The following is a 19,614-nucleotide window of genomic DNA, read 5'->3' on the forward strand; positions in this document are numbered from 1 at the left end:
CTTTTAGCTGCTAATAAGTCGGGAGTGTTTCAGCTGAACAGTACCTCCGATGTTCTCCAAACCCTAAAGCCTGCTGTCATGCAGATTCTTTGGTCCGTCAAAGGATTACATAACAGCTAACTGAATTGATGTACATGCACAGCACAGGAGCTATATAAACATTACAGTCCATAAACCTTTGTGTGCAAATAGTCCTCTGCCTTCACATCTCAAAGTACAAACTTACTTCTGCTATCATATATTAAAAGGTCATTCTGTTCGTTTTCCTGTGAGAACTACATTTAGCAATTTGAATCCAAACCCTCATCTTTGACTAACATTGAAATTAACCTCTGTAAAATAATTTTCACTCTTACCTTGATTTCTCCCGAGGCCTCGGCAGCCGACTGCTCACTGTGCACGATCTGCAGCAATAGGTAAAGGCTTACTGCCGTTCTGAATATGTAACTTTGACAATGTCATTAAACTTTAACCCAACCCATCATAAACACCTATCGTGTGTTACCAAAAGGAGAAAAAACGCAGACAGAGACAGAAGGAAAGACCTGACGCGGCGTTTAACTTATGACACGAACAATTAGTCACCTGTACCCAATCTTCACATTACTTCAAATACCCCTGAGAAATAGTGTAACCCTGAAACTGAGAGTCAACGACAGGTCGCTTGATTAATAGTTCTTTATCTTAAGCGGTACTTTAACTTATGTGAGACAAAGATTAACAAGCAGTAACCTCAGTGTGCTGGTGGTTAATTTCAAAGACATGACATTTGACTCCCAACACTGTCACAACACTATAAAGCAGGGACCTGTTTCACAGCTCTTACGCAACGCAGCTCTAAAACAATCACTGTTTTCTGCATGACGGCTCACAAAACCTTAGAGATGTAAGTTTAAAAACAAAAGTGCCTCCTCACCAGGAAGATGAAGGCATTCGGGGCTGCGAGGGAGATGGTCACATCTGCCATGAGGGGAGGAAGAACACTAAAGAGCAAACTGCAGGGGGACAGTGTGAAGGGGTGCAGAGCTGGATGACAAGGATCAGTTAAATAAGCAGCCAGGCACGGGACAGATCACTTTCTCAACTTTGAGAGCGGAGGCCCCGGGCCTGCTATTTCAGGTAATAACCAGCTATCAGAGTCTCTGCCAATAAAATGGTTCAAAGAGAAAATTTGGAAGGAAAAAAATGTAATTTGTTCAGTTTTCAGATGGCCTGGAGGCGCTCAAAGAGGAGTGGTGTGTTGCGGCAATTAGACACGGCCTTGAATTTTATTCCCAACAGAATGGTTATGTTTAGGTCACAAGGTTATTCCAGTTAACAGAAAGAAATGAAAGGAAAAGCAACTTTATTGTTGCTCCACCAAAATCAGGCCGTAAATGTTCATGATTGTGTAATTCTAGATTTCAGATAAAATACACTTTCAGTTGAAAGTGGAAGCTCCATCCAAGGATTCTCCGTAATGCAGTGTGTGTTTTCATTCATTTTGTCCTTCTACATTCTGATACAGCTGTGATAACAATAACACTTTGTGTTTTCACAGCTGGAGCCTGGCAGCTAAATACCGTGAACTAAATATTCAAAGTTAGTAACGTAGCTCTATTTCAAACAGAAACAGGCAGGGTATGTAAATACTGCACTCATCTGAGCGGCATACTTGTCATTCTCATTTGTTGAAAATTACCATATACTTCTTCAGAAGACTGACATTTATGCATATGAGCAGGACAACACAGCCTCATACTCAGCCTCCACCACACAAACATAAATGCAAAGCTTTGTTTTTCTGAGATTTTTACATTTTTACAGGATGCAGTGTCTATGAATGCAGATGATATATCGAATAGTCATCATTTACTAATTTAAAATGACACCTTGAGCTGAATATTTAGGTGTGTGCAGTGGACTCAATCTGCTAAACCTGCTGCTGTTTTCTGCTGATTTCTTCTTTTATTCAGTTGAAGTTTTTCCTTTTGTTTTTTTGTGTACAATGCAAAAAAGTTTTCTCCTTCTAGTGACACCACAGCTTTATCACGTGTGCTGCCATGTTTGTCTTTTTCCTCTGCATCGCCTTTGTCCTTTTCTTCTTTCCTTGTAAACACAATTACTTTGAATGCATGGCAGAGCCTGATGATGTACGACACATCTGCGCTGTAGTGGTGCTGTGACAACTTACAGGCGCTGCCAGTCTGTAAATCAATTAATTTGCTGGAGGCTCACACGCTTGACAACTGAAACACCTCTACAGGGAAGTATGAGTCCTATTTTGGCTTGAAAAACACCTCCCACTAAATTCCGAAAATCATTTAGACTAAGAGAAGAAGCTATCATCCCACCAGCCCTATACACCTTGAATTTAAATGGATGTAAGCTCACAAACCCCAGAGTAATGCTAGAGTCTCTCATTCACTGAGAAGCATACCAGGGCAAGAACAAGTGGGGAGATAACAGTAAATATAAGGAAACGTTCCTTCTCCTGGAGTGTACATCTGGCTGTCAGCCCTTACACCTCCTGCAAAATCCCAGGGTTCACTGCATCTGTCTGGGGAAAAGGTCAGAGAGTTGTTTTAAACTTTTCAAAACTTTTCTTGTGTATCTTTTTCTTTTGGACTTTATCTGAAGCACCCCTCTGAGAGCGATCAGTCAGGGCTGTTCAGTGCTGCTACAGTAAGTCAGCAATCAAAAGGACGAACCATCACGCATCACTTTTACTCCAGAATCTTACCTGGACAACATCATGTGATAGAGCCTTCCAATACGGTTACAAAACACTTTTGGAGGCCCGTTAGGTGCTTGACAGAGGCTTAAATCAACCAATGAAAACATACTGGGATGAACCTTGTTGTGTAGAGAAAGTGTATCGTATCGTATCATAACATACCTAATTGTATCATGCTGTATTGTATAATTTTGTATCGTATTGTACTGTGCTGTATGGCATCGTACCATATTACATTGTAACTTTTAATATGGTAATGTATTGTATTGTACTGTACAACATCATACTGTATCGTATTCTACCATACCGTATTGCATACAGTAACATGTTGCATCGTACCATACCATATCGCATCGTACTGTACCACATCGCATCATACTGTATGGCATCATAATGTATGGCATCATACCGTATGGCATCATAATGTATGGCATCATACTGTATGGCATCATACTGTATGGCATCATAATGTATGGCATCATAACGTATGGCATCATAACGTATGGCATCATAATGTATGGCATCATAACGTATGGCATCATAATGTATGGCATCATACTGTATGGCATCATAATGTATGGCATCATACCACATCGCATCATACTGTATGGCATCATACCGTATGGCATCATAATGTATGGCATCATACTGTATGGCATCATAATGTATGGCATCATACCACATCGCATCATACTGTATGGCATCATAACGTATGGCATCATAATGTATGGCATCATAACGTATGGCATCATAATGTATGGCATCATACTGTATGGCATCATAATGTATGGCATCATACCACATCGCATCATACTGTATGGCATCATACCGTATGGCATCATAATGTATGGCATCATAACGTATGGCATCATAATGTATGGCATCATACTGGTATGGCATCGGACCACATCGCATCATACCGTATGGCATCGTACCGCATGGCATCATAACGTATGGCATCATAATGTATGGCATCATAACGTATGGCATCATAATGTATGGCATCATACTGTATGGCATCATACTGTATGGCATCATAACGTATGGCATCATACTGGTATGGCATCGGACCACATCGCATCATACCGTATGGCATCGTACCGCATGGCATCATAACGTATGGCATCATAATGTATGGCATCATAACGTATGGCATCATAACGTATGGCATCATAATGTATGGCATCGTACCGTATGGCATCATAACGTATGGCATCGGACCACATCGCATCATACCGTATGGTATCGAACCGTATGGCATCAGACCACTTCGCATCATACCATATGGTATCGTAACCATATGGCATCTTACTCTACTGTATGGCATCGGACCACATCGCATCATATCGTATGGTATCGATCCGTATGGCATCAGACCACATCGCATCATACCGTATGGCGTCATACCGTATGGCATCTTACCATATTGCATTGTACCGTATAATTTTGTATCATATCGTAACTTACTGTATTGTTTCTTACTGTGCCGTATTGCATCGTATCGTTAAAGGCTGTACATTTTTTTTTTTTTTTAAATGGATCTGAGAGAGAGTCAAGAGAGTCAAGAAGAGACGGGTACTCAGAAAATCCAGGAGATCATCAACCCTGAGATAGATGTGGGCAATGACATCATGAAATCCAGACATAGCCAGGGAGAGCCATTTGACTTTAGTACCAGCATGATGGGAATGCACCAGGTGCAGGGGGGGGACTAGAGGCTATTACTCAGTTCTCCAGCACTGAGTTTGTTCCTGTGGCTTTGCATTTAGTCTGGGAGGTGATACCACTCATTACGCTCAATCACACTGCAGGTTTTAGTGTTGTAAGCGAGTGTGAGTCTCCAGCTTAGACCCACCGTTATATTACACAGGGATGACAGTGGATTAGGTTTTCAAAGCTCGGGCTCTAACTCTCATCCTCACCGACCAGTGACGCACAGTTTCACCACATTGCTTTAACAAGATGCCTCTGTGTCTGTGACTGTGAGTGCAGTTTAGAGCTTGAAGAAGGTAGCAAAGCAGGCATGTCATCTCACTGTGTAGATTGTCTCACTTAAGCCCCGCTGATGTCAGCACTCCTGTGCCCACAGCAAATTGTCACAGAGCTTTTTTGTCATTTATATACTGGTTTCATGGAGCAATGTGCAAATTACCAAGCCTGTGGAGGTTCAGTTATCCAGCCCCTGGCAGGATATCTTTTAGAAATATAATATATAAAAGGCAGCAGGGGTTGTAGTCTAAAAGATTGACTTTATATCTGTACAGGCAGGAAGGCAGTGTTTACCAATGTCTTTAAAGCCTGTTGCACTCCCAATGGTGAAGTCACAGTGTACTGACACGGAATGGGGTACACTTATGGGGTTTAGGGTACGGAAAGATTGTGGTTTGGTTAAGATAAAAAGAATAATATGTAATGTCTGCAATATTTTTTGGTAGGCAAATAATAAAATATATTTTCAGTAAACATTTTACCATTACGTCACTATACAACATTTTGAGACATGTCACTAATTTCATTAATTTTTAATCATTTCTAGGAGACAGTGATGCACAGTGACAACGACATACCCCGCCAGCCAATGAGAGAAAAAAGACCAGATCAATCCCCCTTCCTACTCTCCCTTTTCATAACATAAAACTGAATACATTTAAATATAACAAAGTCTGTTACACCTGGAACCACACCCACTCACAGTGATGTCACAGTGTACCGACACACCTGGAGTACACTCATACATCACTGCAGCAAGGTACAGATGTAAACCATGGAGGTCTTTAAAGCTGTATAACTACTAATCCATTTTTCGTGAATCGTTAAAGCCTCTCTGCTGCTCAAACTTACAGGTCATGTTTTGAGTATGTGATTAAATCTGTCTACCAGCCCATCTGTCTGGACTTGATCAATACTGTTGCCTATTCAACTGACCCCCAAAACTTGAGCGTGTGCAGTCTGCATAGCCGATGGATGTACATTAGTTAAAGACAATTTTGCCTTTTAAACAAGGGAGTTTAAGTGTAATTACTCAGAATCAGCAGACTGCTTATGCTTCGGCAACTTACCCATACAGTGATATACATTTCCACCAAAATCATACAAAATTACCACCCAAAAGTATGCTTTGTACAAGTTATAAACAAATGATGGTCTTGCCAACTTTTACAAGCTTGTGGATATTTAATCATCCCGCAGCATCACATTTGGATCGTAAACTGCATACATATTCCATCCAGCTTGGTAACCTGAGATCCTCAGGATGTGGACAAATCAATATGAATGTCTTTCAAATTTATTGCACTCGAATGCAACACACATTTAATAAATATGCTATTGGAAAATCTATGTATCTATCTATTAAATTTTCACATTAGATTATGCAACTGTTACATAAGACCCTTTTTAACAGGATTATTAAGTCTACTCTTTCTAATTGACTCAGCGTCAAGCTAACCACCTGTGCGTTATGCTGTGGGGTCAATAAGAAATCTAAGCTGTGAACAGTTTCCTCCATGCCTCGCAGTCGCGGGCTGTGAGGAGAATCACGATCTGATTGGCTGAGGAGCGCACGAGCTCTGAGTAAAGCAAAGGATGCCAGAGTGCTCAGGCAGTGCATGGACGGATGTAAGCAGGGGACGACGCTAGTCCGGGTACACATTGTTATGCAGAGAGTAGCCTTTAAACTTTGAAACACTATTTTTCCTCAGGTTGGATAAGTAATTCGGTCACATTTCGCTGTAAGTGAAGTGTGATGTTTTGGCTGCATGTTGTAAAATCACTCTCACCACCACCTCCATCGACACTTCCTCTCAGGAGTGATGGGCTCTAAGTTGACCAGACAGAGAAGTCTCGATTTTGACAGCAAATTGTCCAAGAGGAGACGCCAGAGGAATGAAAACCAGGCAGAGAGCGAGAGAAGTGGCGGCAGAGGCGGCGGAGACTTCTTGTTTACCTCCTTGATGCTCCGGTCCGACAAGCTCCCGGGGATGCTGCGGAAAACCAACCACAGCCCGTACGTCCGCCGGGTGGCCTGGATCCGGGACATCCAGCGGCTTCTCCGGGAGCAGAAGACGGAGCAGGCGGCTGAAGTGCTCAAACTGCTGAGAAAGGTAAAGACTGACATTACTTTGATGCGCCTAGTTTGTTAAAATACTTTAGTCTTAGCTGAAACGTTGTTGACAAAGGGAGAAAGTAATTACATTGACACAATTAGCTAGTTTTGTTTATGAGCACGTGGACAAAAGTTAGCTTAGATTCAGGAAATTATCCGCTTTTTTCAATATTTTATCCTTTTTTTAATGAAACCATAAACAACTTTTTGTGTAAATGTACGTCGAATTGTGCTTTAAAATATGAAAAATATAAAAAACAGCATGGTTCTTATTTCTTTAAGTATGAGCTACCAGTGTTTTGTACTGTATTAAGCTCAGCTCGATTGATGTCACTCATTGGAGGAAATCCCACTTTCCATGTATCAGCAGGTGTCAGTGTGTTAGTCATCTTTTAAAAAAAGTCATTTTATCCAATACTTTCTTGCATTTTTTTTTATATAAATGTTTCCTTTTAAAGAAGACTTACTGACTTAAAAGGCAAGAGACTGTACTCTGTCGCCTTCTGTTAATGTTCCTGAGGAGAAATGCAGAGTTTATAATGAGGTTTTAGCCTCAGTGGGTGAGAGCGTGGTCTGAATCAACCACCTGTTTTGTCTGAGAGGGAAAGAAGCCAGCAAGTGCATGATCTGAATATTAAACCAGCTCCGAATAAACACAGAACACTGGGTATATTATGTGTTAGCCCTTTAGAAAAAAATAAAAAAGGAAGACGTGGTCAAATTTATTTTGCTTTATTTTTTTTGTATGTTACAATCTTTGTAATATCAAGTGAATTCTTATATATTTGTCTTCATATTTGACAAGGTAACTAGGGTTTGATCCATGTTTTTAAATCTTAAGGAAATACTGTAAATGAAAGGCAAGTCATATTAATTCTCCACATAAGAGAGCATGAAAACTACATAGAAAGAAACCTTTCATACAAACTCCCTTAATGCTGCTATTGTTAAACAGCTATGATCTGTCCCTGCCGCACAGCACTGTTGTCAGCCTCATAGCTCCCAACTATGGGTAAGGTATTTCTTCTCGCTCGGTTTTAAATCTGTTACACTTTCCCGTGTAGCACCTTCCTCCGTCTAATCCTCACTTCTTGAAGATTTATCCAAAACTAGAGAGAGTAAAAATGCGAACAGTCTTTAGAGCTCAGCTTGAGCTTTCCTCTGCCTTCTGGTAGCTGCGCACGGATCAAAGGAGCACAGTCTTGAAGTTCAGACAAAAGCAGTTCTGATCAAGAGGGCCCCCCTGTCAGGAAAACTCCCTGCCCATCTGTACGCTGCTGTAGAATAAATTATACAGATGTGCAGAGATTAAAGCAGGAAACAATGCTGAGGAAAAGCTGTGGGTGTCTGCATTGAAGTCAGGTTTGTAGGTATCTCTTCTCCTCTCTGCAGAAAGCATTAAACTTTATTGTAAACATTCATATTCATGTCTGAGTGAAGAAGGAAGGATGTGACTCATGCATAGCTTCCTTTAAGACCTCAATATGTCTGTCCAGGTTTATTAAAGCACTCCTGCAGTCTGCCATCGCGTATAAGAAAGAAGATTTTTACAGATCAACTTGTGCATTTATTGGTCGTGAGCAGGGGGCAGCTTTCTCCCAAGCTCGGCATTTAAACTGCTCACGAAGCACGAATCCTCTCTCCTTCTCTCGCTGAGGTGAAGCCAGAGCGCTGCTTCTGTTGTATGTTGTTGGGGCCGAAGCCAAGTGTCTGACTAACAATACTTCGACAGTGCAAAAAAAAAAAAACTGGCAGGAGATTTCTTGTTGTTGCTCTTCAGCAGCAAAGTGGCCTTTTCCTCTTAGAGACGGATGGATTTGGAGATAATCACCTTGAGATGATGGATGCTGGAACATGTCTCTTTAGAGGAAGTCATTACTAAGAGGAACCAATAACACCCCGCACCCCACCCCACGCTGTATCTCCATCACAGATCTGCCTTCTGGGCCATTAAGTTAATTAGTTTGGGATCTTCTAGATATTCATTAGTAAACAAAGAATCAGCAACTACTCATATCAATTATGCTCCACAACATGAGCGCCGAGCAACCAATGTGCAGCGGAGGAGAAGACTCTAATTATGGGGGTCTCTGTGGTGGAGGACGACCTTTCTGAAGTCTGAGGTCAGCTTTCACAGCACACGTATGTTATTTGTTAAATCGTGAAAAACTGCTATTATAATTATAGTATTATTTATCCAGAAATACAAAATATAGGTAGAAATAAGTTGGTTTAGGGATCAAAGCTGGTGTTCTCGATAGAAGTAGCTGTGGAGAAAGTTGTACAAACAGCTCAGGTTTCGCCCATTCTACATTCCTACCACACCCAGCATGCACTGCACCCCTCCCTCTGAAAGGAACGGCCCAGCGAGAGACGCAGGAGTGAAATACTACCGTTTCACTGCAGGCAACGGCTCAGAGTGGAACAGAATAAGAAATACGGCTAGAATATACCGATGGATCGTCTAAAAATCTTCAGGCCTGCAGTCTACATTTCAAACCTGATGATTTTGAATGAGACATGACATCAAAGGCGAGTCCTAGACTGAGGAAGTGTAATTTAGTAAGCTCCCTGGCCTCCGCCGATGACACGTTTTACGTTGTCTGGGAAGGTTTCCAGGTCCCATTGGAGAAGTGGATAGCGTCCTCCAAAGGCATGGAGCGAATTTGTATTTTTTTTGCTTTAGCTCCCCATAATAGCATGATAAGACTGAGGTTGAAAATGGGCAAACTGGCCCTTTAAGTTTAGGATGCAATATGACTAAGAAATGTCAAAATGCACTGCTACACTTTTAACGTTAACATGTTATACATTCTTGACATGGGACATCATTATCGATAAGTTGACTAATATGCATCCCTCAAATATATCAGCAACGTCCGTGTTTCGATTCCAGTCAGGGTGGACTCTTGCATACCCCTTGATTTACAGACTCTTTGTGCCTTCAAATTAAAGGAAAAATGCTCTAAAATTTACAAAAGTTTGACGCACGAGTTTGACGTTTGGGTACACATGTTCATACCCTTTTTTGCAGCGACTTAGAAAAAAATGATAGACATCACTCTCATGTCTGTAGCCAGTTAGCTTAGCTTAGCATAACAACTAGGAAGAGGGGGAAACAATCTTCTGAAGTGATTCTCTAATATAAGTCTTTAAATTACAAACTTATCTCCACACTTGAATTCTCATAATATTTGCCAGATATTTATGCTGTAGCTACATGCACCAAGTGCCAATAACTTAACCTTTTTTAACAAGTTCCCACATTTTCAAATTATTTCAATCTGTGAGAGTTACACCAGAAGCTCATCTAGTTTTAAATATAGGGCGATAAAAATTAGACCTTGAATATGCTTTTTTTGCCGCGAGTTAGAAAAATAGAGACACTCTCATGTCTTTCTAGTAAACAGCCACAGCCTCAAGTCAGTATCTTAGCTTAGCTTAGCATAAGGACTGAATCAGTGGAAGCAGCTGGCCTGGCCCTGTCCAAAGGTAAAAACATTTCTCTAAATCTCACCTTTTACATGCTATATATCGTCTGTTTATGTACACACAAAAGTTTAAAAATGGCCAGTAGTGGTTTTATTTGTGGTTTACGCGCCACATCATTTCATGGCTGGATGCTGTAAAGTCTGCTCTCTACTGGTTAACTTCATGGTGACAGCAGGACACCAGGGAAATGTTACAGGTTTGTTTTCTACAGATTGAACATGCAAGTTATGATGTGATAAATACCAAGGTTTAGAGATTATCGAAGGTGGATTATTTTACCCATGGACCGATCCAGACTAGCTGTTTTATCCTTCTTTCCTATCTTTATGCTAGGCTAAGCTAACTGACTGCTGGTGGTGGCTATTTACCATACATACAAAAGTGATATTAAGTTTCTCATCTGGCTCTCAACAAGAACGCAAGTTAGCATATTCCCCAAATAGGTCATATACTTAAAGGAGAGGGGGGAGGGGGGGTATTATGCTAATTTCAAGGTTTATATTTCACTCTGTGATACCTGTGGAGTAGCTTAGCATAATTTACAGTTGAAAACACACTGGTGCTCTGTGCAGGCCCTCATACAGCCTCTGCCTGAAACGACTCAGTTAGCTCTGTCCCTTTAAGAAACCCTGCCGCCAACTTTCTGCACTTTGTGACATCACAAATTGCAGCGTGTAGAAAAAACTGTGTGAAACCTGGCGTTCAAAGCAGCCTGCAGACTGAGCTGAGAAGCCTGGGGATTACTCCAACATACTTTTACCTACAGATCTGAAACTTCAACCACGTTTAGTCTGGACATCCAACATTGTAACATTATATATATGTCTTAAACTGTGAAACAGCATGACACCCCGTCTTTAAATAAGATGAGCTGTTGGTGTATTAAAAGGTAAAGTTTTTGGCACTTGGTTGTTGTGATATGTAGCCTCAGCATAAATATCAGGAAAGAAATTAGAATAAATTTACTGGAGTTAAATTTCATACGAGTAAAATGCTCTGTCAAGCACAAGCCAGAAGAAACAGTTCCTCATATGTCCCGTCTCGTATGACTAAGCTGACATATTGAACTCGTCCCATTCGTCAGATACTCTTTGCCACAACATGCTGGCCGAACATTTGTCTCTGTGAATCTCCAGAAAAAACAGCTTTTCAGTACAAGTAAAAGAAAATAAAAGTAAGTGACGAAAACTGGAGTTGGAGGGTGCGTCACCTGACAGTCGTGACATGTTTCATACACTGAAGCAGGAAACTGTGGGACTGGATTTGTCACACGCTGCAATATATTTAATTGGATTCTAATGAACTGAGTGTGTGGGATGATATCCTGCGTTTGGGAGCACATCGCTTTATACAGAGTTTTTGTGACGAGGCAGACGTCAGATTAGATATGCAGCTTTCACGAGGACATTTGTAGCGAGATCTGAAGGCACAACCGGGAAGACATTTCATGCTTTATGATCAGGAATCAGTCAAATTAATCCCCAGTATCAGATATTTAAAAAATGCTTCATCTCAGCTGTGCGCAAAAACATCCCTATTGAATGCCGCAGCTGCTTGAGACACATCATCATCATAAAGTAATCTTCAAATTACTCTGTGCTTCCATTTATGGACACATGTGGAGCCTTCGGTCTGACTAAATGAGCCTTTATTGAAGGGGGAGCTGGTCTGGAGGATAGTCCAGCGTCAGGGAATCCCACAGAGCTCGGCTGTAATAAATCAACCCAAAAGCTGGAGGAGGAGAAAATGCTGATGGGAGTTTTCCTCTTTGCCTCCACTGTGCCCCGAAGCATTAGAGCTGTCAAAGTGTATAGAGCTTGTTTTGCACAGCCTCAGCCTCCAGTCGGCTATTTTCACTTCAAATAAAGCTGACAGTATTTACTCTTCGGCTTCTGGTTGTTCACTTTTACATGACATAAAACACTCGTCGCTGTAAGCAAGAGGATGGAGGTCCAGTGAAGCATGTTTGTTGTGTTCTTTTCATACAGTAGCAGCTCTTCAGTCGCTGATATAACAGACTGTACGAGTGAAATCATCTCTTTACAGTTGTTTCGGATTAGGAGAGAAATGTAGCTTTATGCCTAAAAAGAAGAGATTTTCTTTGACGTTCTTCCTCTTCCTCCTAACCTTTCATCTTCTCATCATTTTGTTTCATGTGCTCAGTTTCGCGTCTTCTCTGCCGTTTGTTGTTTTTTTCCTTCTGTGCGTGTGTGAGTGTGTGTGCTGGTATCTTCCCTGAAAAGGCGGAGAGTGTCGCATGCTGCTGAGACTATTTGATGTGTCTGAAAATGTTAGGTCTCAAACACTGGCTCCTAATGACACGTTAGCACTCGAAGCATTACCTGAAAATGCGGCTTCTATATGTTTACTCTTTCACTGCAGATAGACACAGCCGGAAGATGATGCAGATAACATCTTGTGCCCTGCCTCCTGGTCAGCGTTCATTTTGGCAGCTACTTTAGATTTAGTCTTAGTCTTTAGTTTATAGTTATAGTTTTAGTCAAATGTTTCCTCCTTTTAAACTAATTCAGTTAGCCTGACACAAGTTCAATCCGCTGTCCATCCACATTAATTGTTTCCTGACAATGTTCTGTATGGGTAATATAGATATGAGGTTCTACTATGTATATATGGAAACTTCTGGAACGTAACATTACACATGTAAGTTACAGTATGACATACTGCACATCCCTCTCGTGCCTTATTTAATAAGCAAGAGAGGGCGTGCGTTTCATGCGTCAAATGACGCATGAAACGCTCCTTTTTCTGAGCACATTTTAGTTAGTTTCATCTCGTTAACGAAAACAAAACAAACGTGTCGTCTGAGTTTTTATTATCAATGATCTATTTTTAGCTCAGCAATGTCTCGTCATGGAAAAAAGGTGGTTGACATTTTTCGTCATCATTTTTGTTAAAGTGATAATCTCGAACATTTTCATTTAAATAAACGTCTGTTAAGTCACAATCTATGGCCGAATGGTAATATAGCCTATGGCACCAAGCCTCTGGATCACCCTGCCCACATCTAAAAGTTCCACTGAGTCATTCAAAACAGTTAAAAACATATCTGTTCGTGCAGGCATTCGGCCAATCATGTTTCACCCAGTCTATGATGAATGTTCTGTGTACTTTATTGTGCTTATTGTACCTTGTTAATATGTCGTCTGTCTAGCATGATTTTTATTATGTGGTTCAGTGAGCCACCTTATTGTTTATGTTTTTATTTTTGTATTTTGTTATGTTGTGGAAAAAATCACAAGCCGCGCCCAGTTAGTGACGCGTTTTCCATCAGCCAGCAGCGGTTGGTCTGTCAGAGAGGGTAGGCGGAGCTAAGCAGCTGCTTTTCCAGTCTCTGCAAGTGTTGCGAGTAAACAGTAATCTACTATGGCTGAACAAACAAAGAAAAGATCGATGACTACAGATACAACTTCAAAAATATGTGAAAATCCAAAGAAAATCAAACAAATTTGACGCTCAGATGAAGCAAACAGTCTGAAAAGGAAAGCGACAAAAATCAAGAGTTACAACCGGAGCCAACTATGGACGTCACACATGTGATACTGTCTGGATATCTGGGAAGTGTGCTCCCACAATTACCGTTTAACGCCATAGGTGCCGCCAAAGAAAACACAACTGAGATCTTCTTGATTATCACTTTTGTAGCGCAAATCGGTCGATTAATTATGTAATAATTAATTAAACTCGTCATAGAATGCCTGCACTCTATATTTACGAGAAGTTAACTTTAAAGTTAATTAAAAGATTTAACCTATCATAGGTATTTAACGGGGCACCACCCAATTTTGAGAAAACAGGGAAAACATATAATTAGTTACCTAATTGTTTAATTCAGTCTCATAATCTGAAGGTTGCTACAGTTTAGAATTGAGTTCATTTCGCGGTGTACAGAGGCTTAGTACTTCACACACACAAAGACACTTGAATCAGTACTTTATAAATGGAGAATTTATTGACTAATACTTCTAAACATACATGAGATAACTAAATATGACGATGAACGTGAAAAACAGGATGAATATGATGAAAGATGGATTGAAACCTGTTCAAAGGAGTGAAGTGTAGCAGCTGAGATATTAGGAGGTATATCGCCCAAAACCTTATCCTAACCTTCCTAACAAATCTGTGACTAAAGCATCAACCCCAATATACAGTAAAACCAAAGTTAGACCTACTCGGAGGGTGAGGAGGGTCAACCGCGTTGCTGATGAGGCGTGTGGAGAGCGTCAGGTTGGAGTGGTTCGGAGCTTCTGATGCCGGGCTTGTACCCGGGTTCCCTCGGAGCGGCGCCGCACGGCCGGTTCGTTCTCTCTGGATGATGACGTGCTGGTCAGTCCCACGTTGCGGCCTGAGCCGGATGGAGGCTGAATGCGTCTTCTGGGTCCGGGGCTGAGATTCTGTCCGAGTACCGGGGCTTGAGCACCGGGAGAACTAGAGTCTGTATTTTGAGCAGTCAGATCTAATGCTGGAGCAATATGGACACGCGAGGTCTTCAGCACGGCAGAGTGCACGCAGGTTCTGGGCCTACTCGGGGGGAAAACTTAAAAAGGGGAAAGGGATGAAGTTACGGAGGAAGGGGGAGGCGGAGGCGCTCGTCAGCGGCCGGGACGCAGGGTGTAGCACAAGGAGGGAAGAAACAAGAGGACGAGAGAAGTTGTCACCTCTCATTTAAAGGGTCTCCCCTCCCCGGGGGGGCGTCCGGGCAATGGCGCGAGTTTGACCAATCCTCATATCCGAGACTTTGTCTACTTATTAAACTACTTATTTTTACCCCAAAGTAGTTATCCTTATCCATCTAACCTCCCAACATGTAATACCTCTGGATTCTCAGCTGCACATAGACTCCAAACACCACAGGATGAAAATACACAGAATGAGGTTACATGGCAGATTCCTGAGGATAAAAGTACAAGTTAATGATGAACGTCCAGATCAACACATAGCAACCTTCCACAGTCTTTATGCATTTCCGTGTGAATGTGACACCTGGATCTATATATATACTTGTAGGGCATATATGTCTATTTGTCTCAGTCTCACCCCCCCTTCCCCTGCCTGTCTGCAGGTCCGGCAGAGAGAGGGGTGTTGGGGGGGGGGGGGGGGAACAAATGGATGCTCCAAAACTCTTTCTTCTCCCCAGGGCTCTGGAGTGTGAGTTGTTCCTGTTGATCCACCGTCCCTGGATCAAAGCATGTGGTTCCTTATTTTCCCACAGCTAATCAACTAAGACAAACATTAACCGACCGTAATCCCACGGTTTATCAGATGACGTCCTTCATCTGGTGTCTGTGGAATGTTGGTCCTGCAGACGAAGAGTTATAAAGTTTCCCCTGTGGACACAATCTTTAATTTATTGGTCCCCAGAACAGAGCTAGTGGTCTAGCTCTCTTCCCGGTGGGGTCAAGTGACCAGGTCAGGCCTGGATCAGGCCTATCCTGATACCATGCTACACTTTACAGAAATAAACACTGCTCCTGGTTCTATTAAAGTATTCTGCACGTCACATAATCTTTCATAATGAAACTTATACCTACAAACAAGACAAGAGTAACCAGAAGCAGCCTCTTCACTAAAGAGTCTAACTGTAAGGATTATAACCAAAACTTTTATTTTAGCTTACTTTAACTTTAATTATAACGCCCACCCCGCATGTACATATAAACACCACACACATTTGCTCACACACACACCATCCCCACCCACTTGTTAACACCCAACTCAGATGGCGAAACCTTATCAGCAGCGTGATAAGAGGGCAAGGTGAACAAAGCTCATAATCACTGACAATCTATTTTCATTAAACTGTCACTTGAATATTAAATACATCTGCGCGTTTTAATCAATTTAATTTCTGAATTTCCTACATTTTGAGTCACTTTCCTCTCTTTCTTCTCCTCCAGGATTTGGGTCTCCAGGGAACGTCTCTCAACGACATCTTGTACAAGAACGCAGCTTTTCTCAACCTGGTGGACCCCATTTCCCATGAGCTGCTGCTCAGCCTCGCCCGGGACCTGCAGTGTCCAAAAAGGGTGAGAAGAATCCGGATGAGCCCGTTTCACCTGTTACCTTCATGAATTATGAAACAGTGGCTCTTTGTTCCAAACACAACAGACCTCACGTTAATTAACAGAACAAGAACTTGAGAGGCAAGCTGCAGTGTGTCCGCGTGTATTAGCTATGCTCTAGTGCATGTGTCACATTGCTGTCATGCTAATGTGAAAACAATGAAGTGTCAGTTTGCGAACACAACAGACGCTCGGAGGAATGGAAAATGATAGTTTAGGTGTTTAGCAATTAGCATGATGGTTCACTGTTTGTGTTTAGTTTTGGGTGACATATTAACTTTCAGTTAGAGATCATCCTGTAATCTATTGACACATTCTGTATGCGAGGCTGGAGCGTGTTTGTAGGAGGAAAGGTGATTGGATCTGCAAATCATTCTTACATCAAATTGTCTTTGCGAAGGTGAATTTGCAGCTTGAACAGTCATTGACACCTCTCTTACGTCTGTGCACCTAGCTGCAACAAATTAGCGTAGCTTCCCACAAAGACTGGAAACAGGGGACACAGCTAGCATGGCTCTTAAAGATCCTCCTACAGCTCACTCATTAACACGTTGTATCTCGTAGGTTTAATTTGTGCAAGAAGCAGCGTTGAAAATAGTCAGAGTACTTCAGATTAGTATTCTTTTAACAAACTGCCTCAAACTGGATTTACTGGGTTTTTTTCATGATACAGCTACAAAGAGGACACCTGCATACTCTCGAGTGGTCAGGGATGAATCATAGGGCCATGGGGGGGAGGCCTTTGGTCCGGGTTTGACTCTGTAGTCTTCCTGCTGCTCATCTGCACAGCAGCTGTGCTCCAGAACTGCAGGTGTATGAGATTATTTGCCATGGCTGCTTCATGCTGGAAAGTGTGGGCAGGAGACCAGCGGTGACCAGGCCGCGGTCAGGGGCAGAGAGGATTGCGGGGCGGCGTGGAGTTGGCAGTTACACTGAGAGCGCTCTGAGGGATCAGACAGGTGGCAGGTGGCCAGTGGGATCAAGACTGGAGAAGCTGGTGCTGCAGGGGTCCACTCAGTGCTGTGGAGTCCATCCTCCTAAACACCTCTCCCCCCCCTCACCAGTTGGTTCCCTTCCCAATTTGAGGACAGACCACTTCCCCACCCGCCCAGGAGCCTCATTCACACGCATACAAACCAAGACAGGACATACAGGACACACAATGAGAAGGAAAGAACAGCAGCGTACATTTAATCTAAAAATGATTGAACACTAATGTTACACAAGTGATTCTGATTTTTCATATCAGTCCTAGTTGTAAACACATAAATAACACGCCTCCTTTTTTAGTTTCAGTTGATTAACTGAACTCTCAAAATGTTTGTGTTTATTGCAAGTTAAGATTTATGTGCGCAATAACTCAAAGGACTGGTCTTATAACACATGTATCATGATTTATCCAGAGTAGGAGCCTGCTCATCTTGTAGCCTTGCATACAAATCAGAGATATTAAAATTCAAATTACATTTCAAACCCAGATATGAGGGTGAAGACGCCACAGACGCAGCTCGGAGTGGCTGTAAAACAGCGAGCCCGCAGCCATTACGCTCATCTGAAGTCTGCAGTTATCTCTTCTAGAAAAAGATGGGGCTGCCTTAAGATAAAGTGCTCTGGTTTTCTCTCGCAGAGTCCGGCTGATAATCACCTGTAAGAAAGTCTAATCTTATCGCTGTTTGCTTTGCCGAGGAAAGCCCAGGAGGAAGGGAGGGAAAGGGGCTGAAATGTTCCTCCTGACTGGCTGGCGACCCGTGGCAGGAGACTGTGTCAGACGTGACGTGGATGTAGAGGAGCAGTGAGCTGGATTTAAGGCCTGGCAGCTGCTGCTATGTCCGAGATTTTCCACCACACTGACGTTTATTTAGATGATATATTCAAGGACATACTGAGAGCTTAGAGATACATCATCCTGACTGTTTTGATGGAGATGAATCAGTTTGATTTTGCTCTCTTGATGCACTCAGGTTTACAGTTAAGTGACTTTGTCGATTCTTCCAGACCACAACTTCTCATTTTCTAAGAACACTTCCACGTTGCGCATCAGTATGCGCTGCTGTAGCGTCCTGCTCACTCATCCAAGTGGCTGAAACAGCAGCACTGAATGTTGGAAAGTATGAGGCATGTTTGTTTGTCGCCCAAGAAAAGAAGCGACAGCAGGAATGGTTAATCGCCTTAAGGTAAATTGCCCCTGTCTCTCTCTCTCTCTCTCTCTCTCTCCCTCTCGCCACATTGCCTCCTTCTTGTTGTTGTGTTGTACCATTAATTAGATTTGCCCTGCTCAGCACAACCCATTCCATTTAAAGTCTTTGACGGAGGAGGAAGAGAGCAAAGAGAAGGCGGAGAGAGAGAGGGGGGTGGAGGCGAGACGTGGAGCAAGAGGGAGGCAGAAGGGAAAATAAATGAATGTTTCTTTGTAGAAAATGTTTGAAGCTGCTGTATTCAAAGGACAAGAAAGACTTTGTTACTTTGTGAAAATCAGTACGTCTGTAGTTTGCAGGAAGAAAGAAAGTGAGATCTGGCATCCAGCATTTATAAATGACTCATCTAACCTTTTGCAAACTGCTCCTTTTCCACTTTATGATGTAAAATATACAGTTCATTAGTTCTGCTGCCCGTGACTCCTCAGTTCATGAACAGCTACTGTGTGCTTTTAACTTGTCCCGTTAACTAGATTCATGCTCGTTATTCATCCTTCGTTTGTGTTGCAGGAGACCGACTCGATCAAGTCCACCACCAAGATCTGCCGCCAGCTGATCTACCACCTGACCCCTCACTCCAAGTGGACGAGACAGAGCGTGCCCAGGAGGAAGTCTCAGGCCTGGTGAGTGTGTCCTCTCTGCTGGAAGGACACTTCCCACCACAGTAAACACAACACCACTCTGTTGCAGTCAGGGTCGAAGGCTTTTCATGATGGACGGTAAAATCTGGACGATGTGTCGCAGTCTGTTTTTGGGGGGAAGCCCAAATGGGGAAAAAAGGTTTTCTATAGATATGTATGTATACATTTGTAGGTTTTTAAAACAAACACAAATTACAGCCTACCGTCTGTTTCTGTCATGTCGAGTTTGCAATCCTGCTCGCTACCGGTGTGGTAGTTGAGCTCAGCCTACGGTAACGTTGATTGTTGTGAGGATGGCGGCTGCGCTGGCGATCATAACGGCACATGTCCGTGATGAAGCTTTAGCTAGATTATAACACCATCGTCTGGGTAAAGTACCGTA

At 42.3% G+C, this 19,614-nt stretch overlaps 1 protein-coding gene across 1 annotated transcript in view; it reads left to right on the top strand.

Moving 5' to 3' along the window:
• Positions 1 to 6,337: 6,337 nt before the first annotated feature.
• The window catches only part of lrrc75bb (leucine rich repeat containing 75Bb), a 38,904-nt gene continuing 25,627 nt past the window's right edge, over positions 6,338 to 19,614 (top strand). Inside the window, exons 1-3 of the mRNA XM_069673413.1 lie at positions 6,338 to 6,819; positions 16,232 to 16,360; positions 19,102 to 19,214. Of these exons, the coding sequence (XP_069529514.1) occupies positions 6,529 to 6,819; positions 16,232 to 16,360; positions 19,102 to 19,214 (533 nt within the window). The 5' untranslated portion in view covers positions 6,338 to 6,528. The remainder of the gene's footprint in view (positions 6,820 to 16,231; positions 16,361 to 19,101; positions 19,215 to 19,614) is intronic.

Source organism: Semicossyphus pulcher, unplaced genomic scaffold (genome assembly GCF_022749685.1).
Source record: "Semicossyphus pulcher isolate SPU_LCO1_2020_fin unplaced genomic scaffold, fSemPul1.0.p SCAF_22, whole genome shotgun sequence".
Lineage (NCBI taxonomy): Eukaryota > Metazoa > Chordata > Actinopteri > Labriformes > Labridae > Semicossyphus > Semicossyphus pulcher.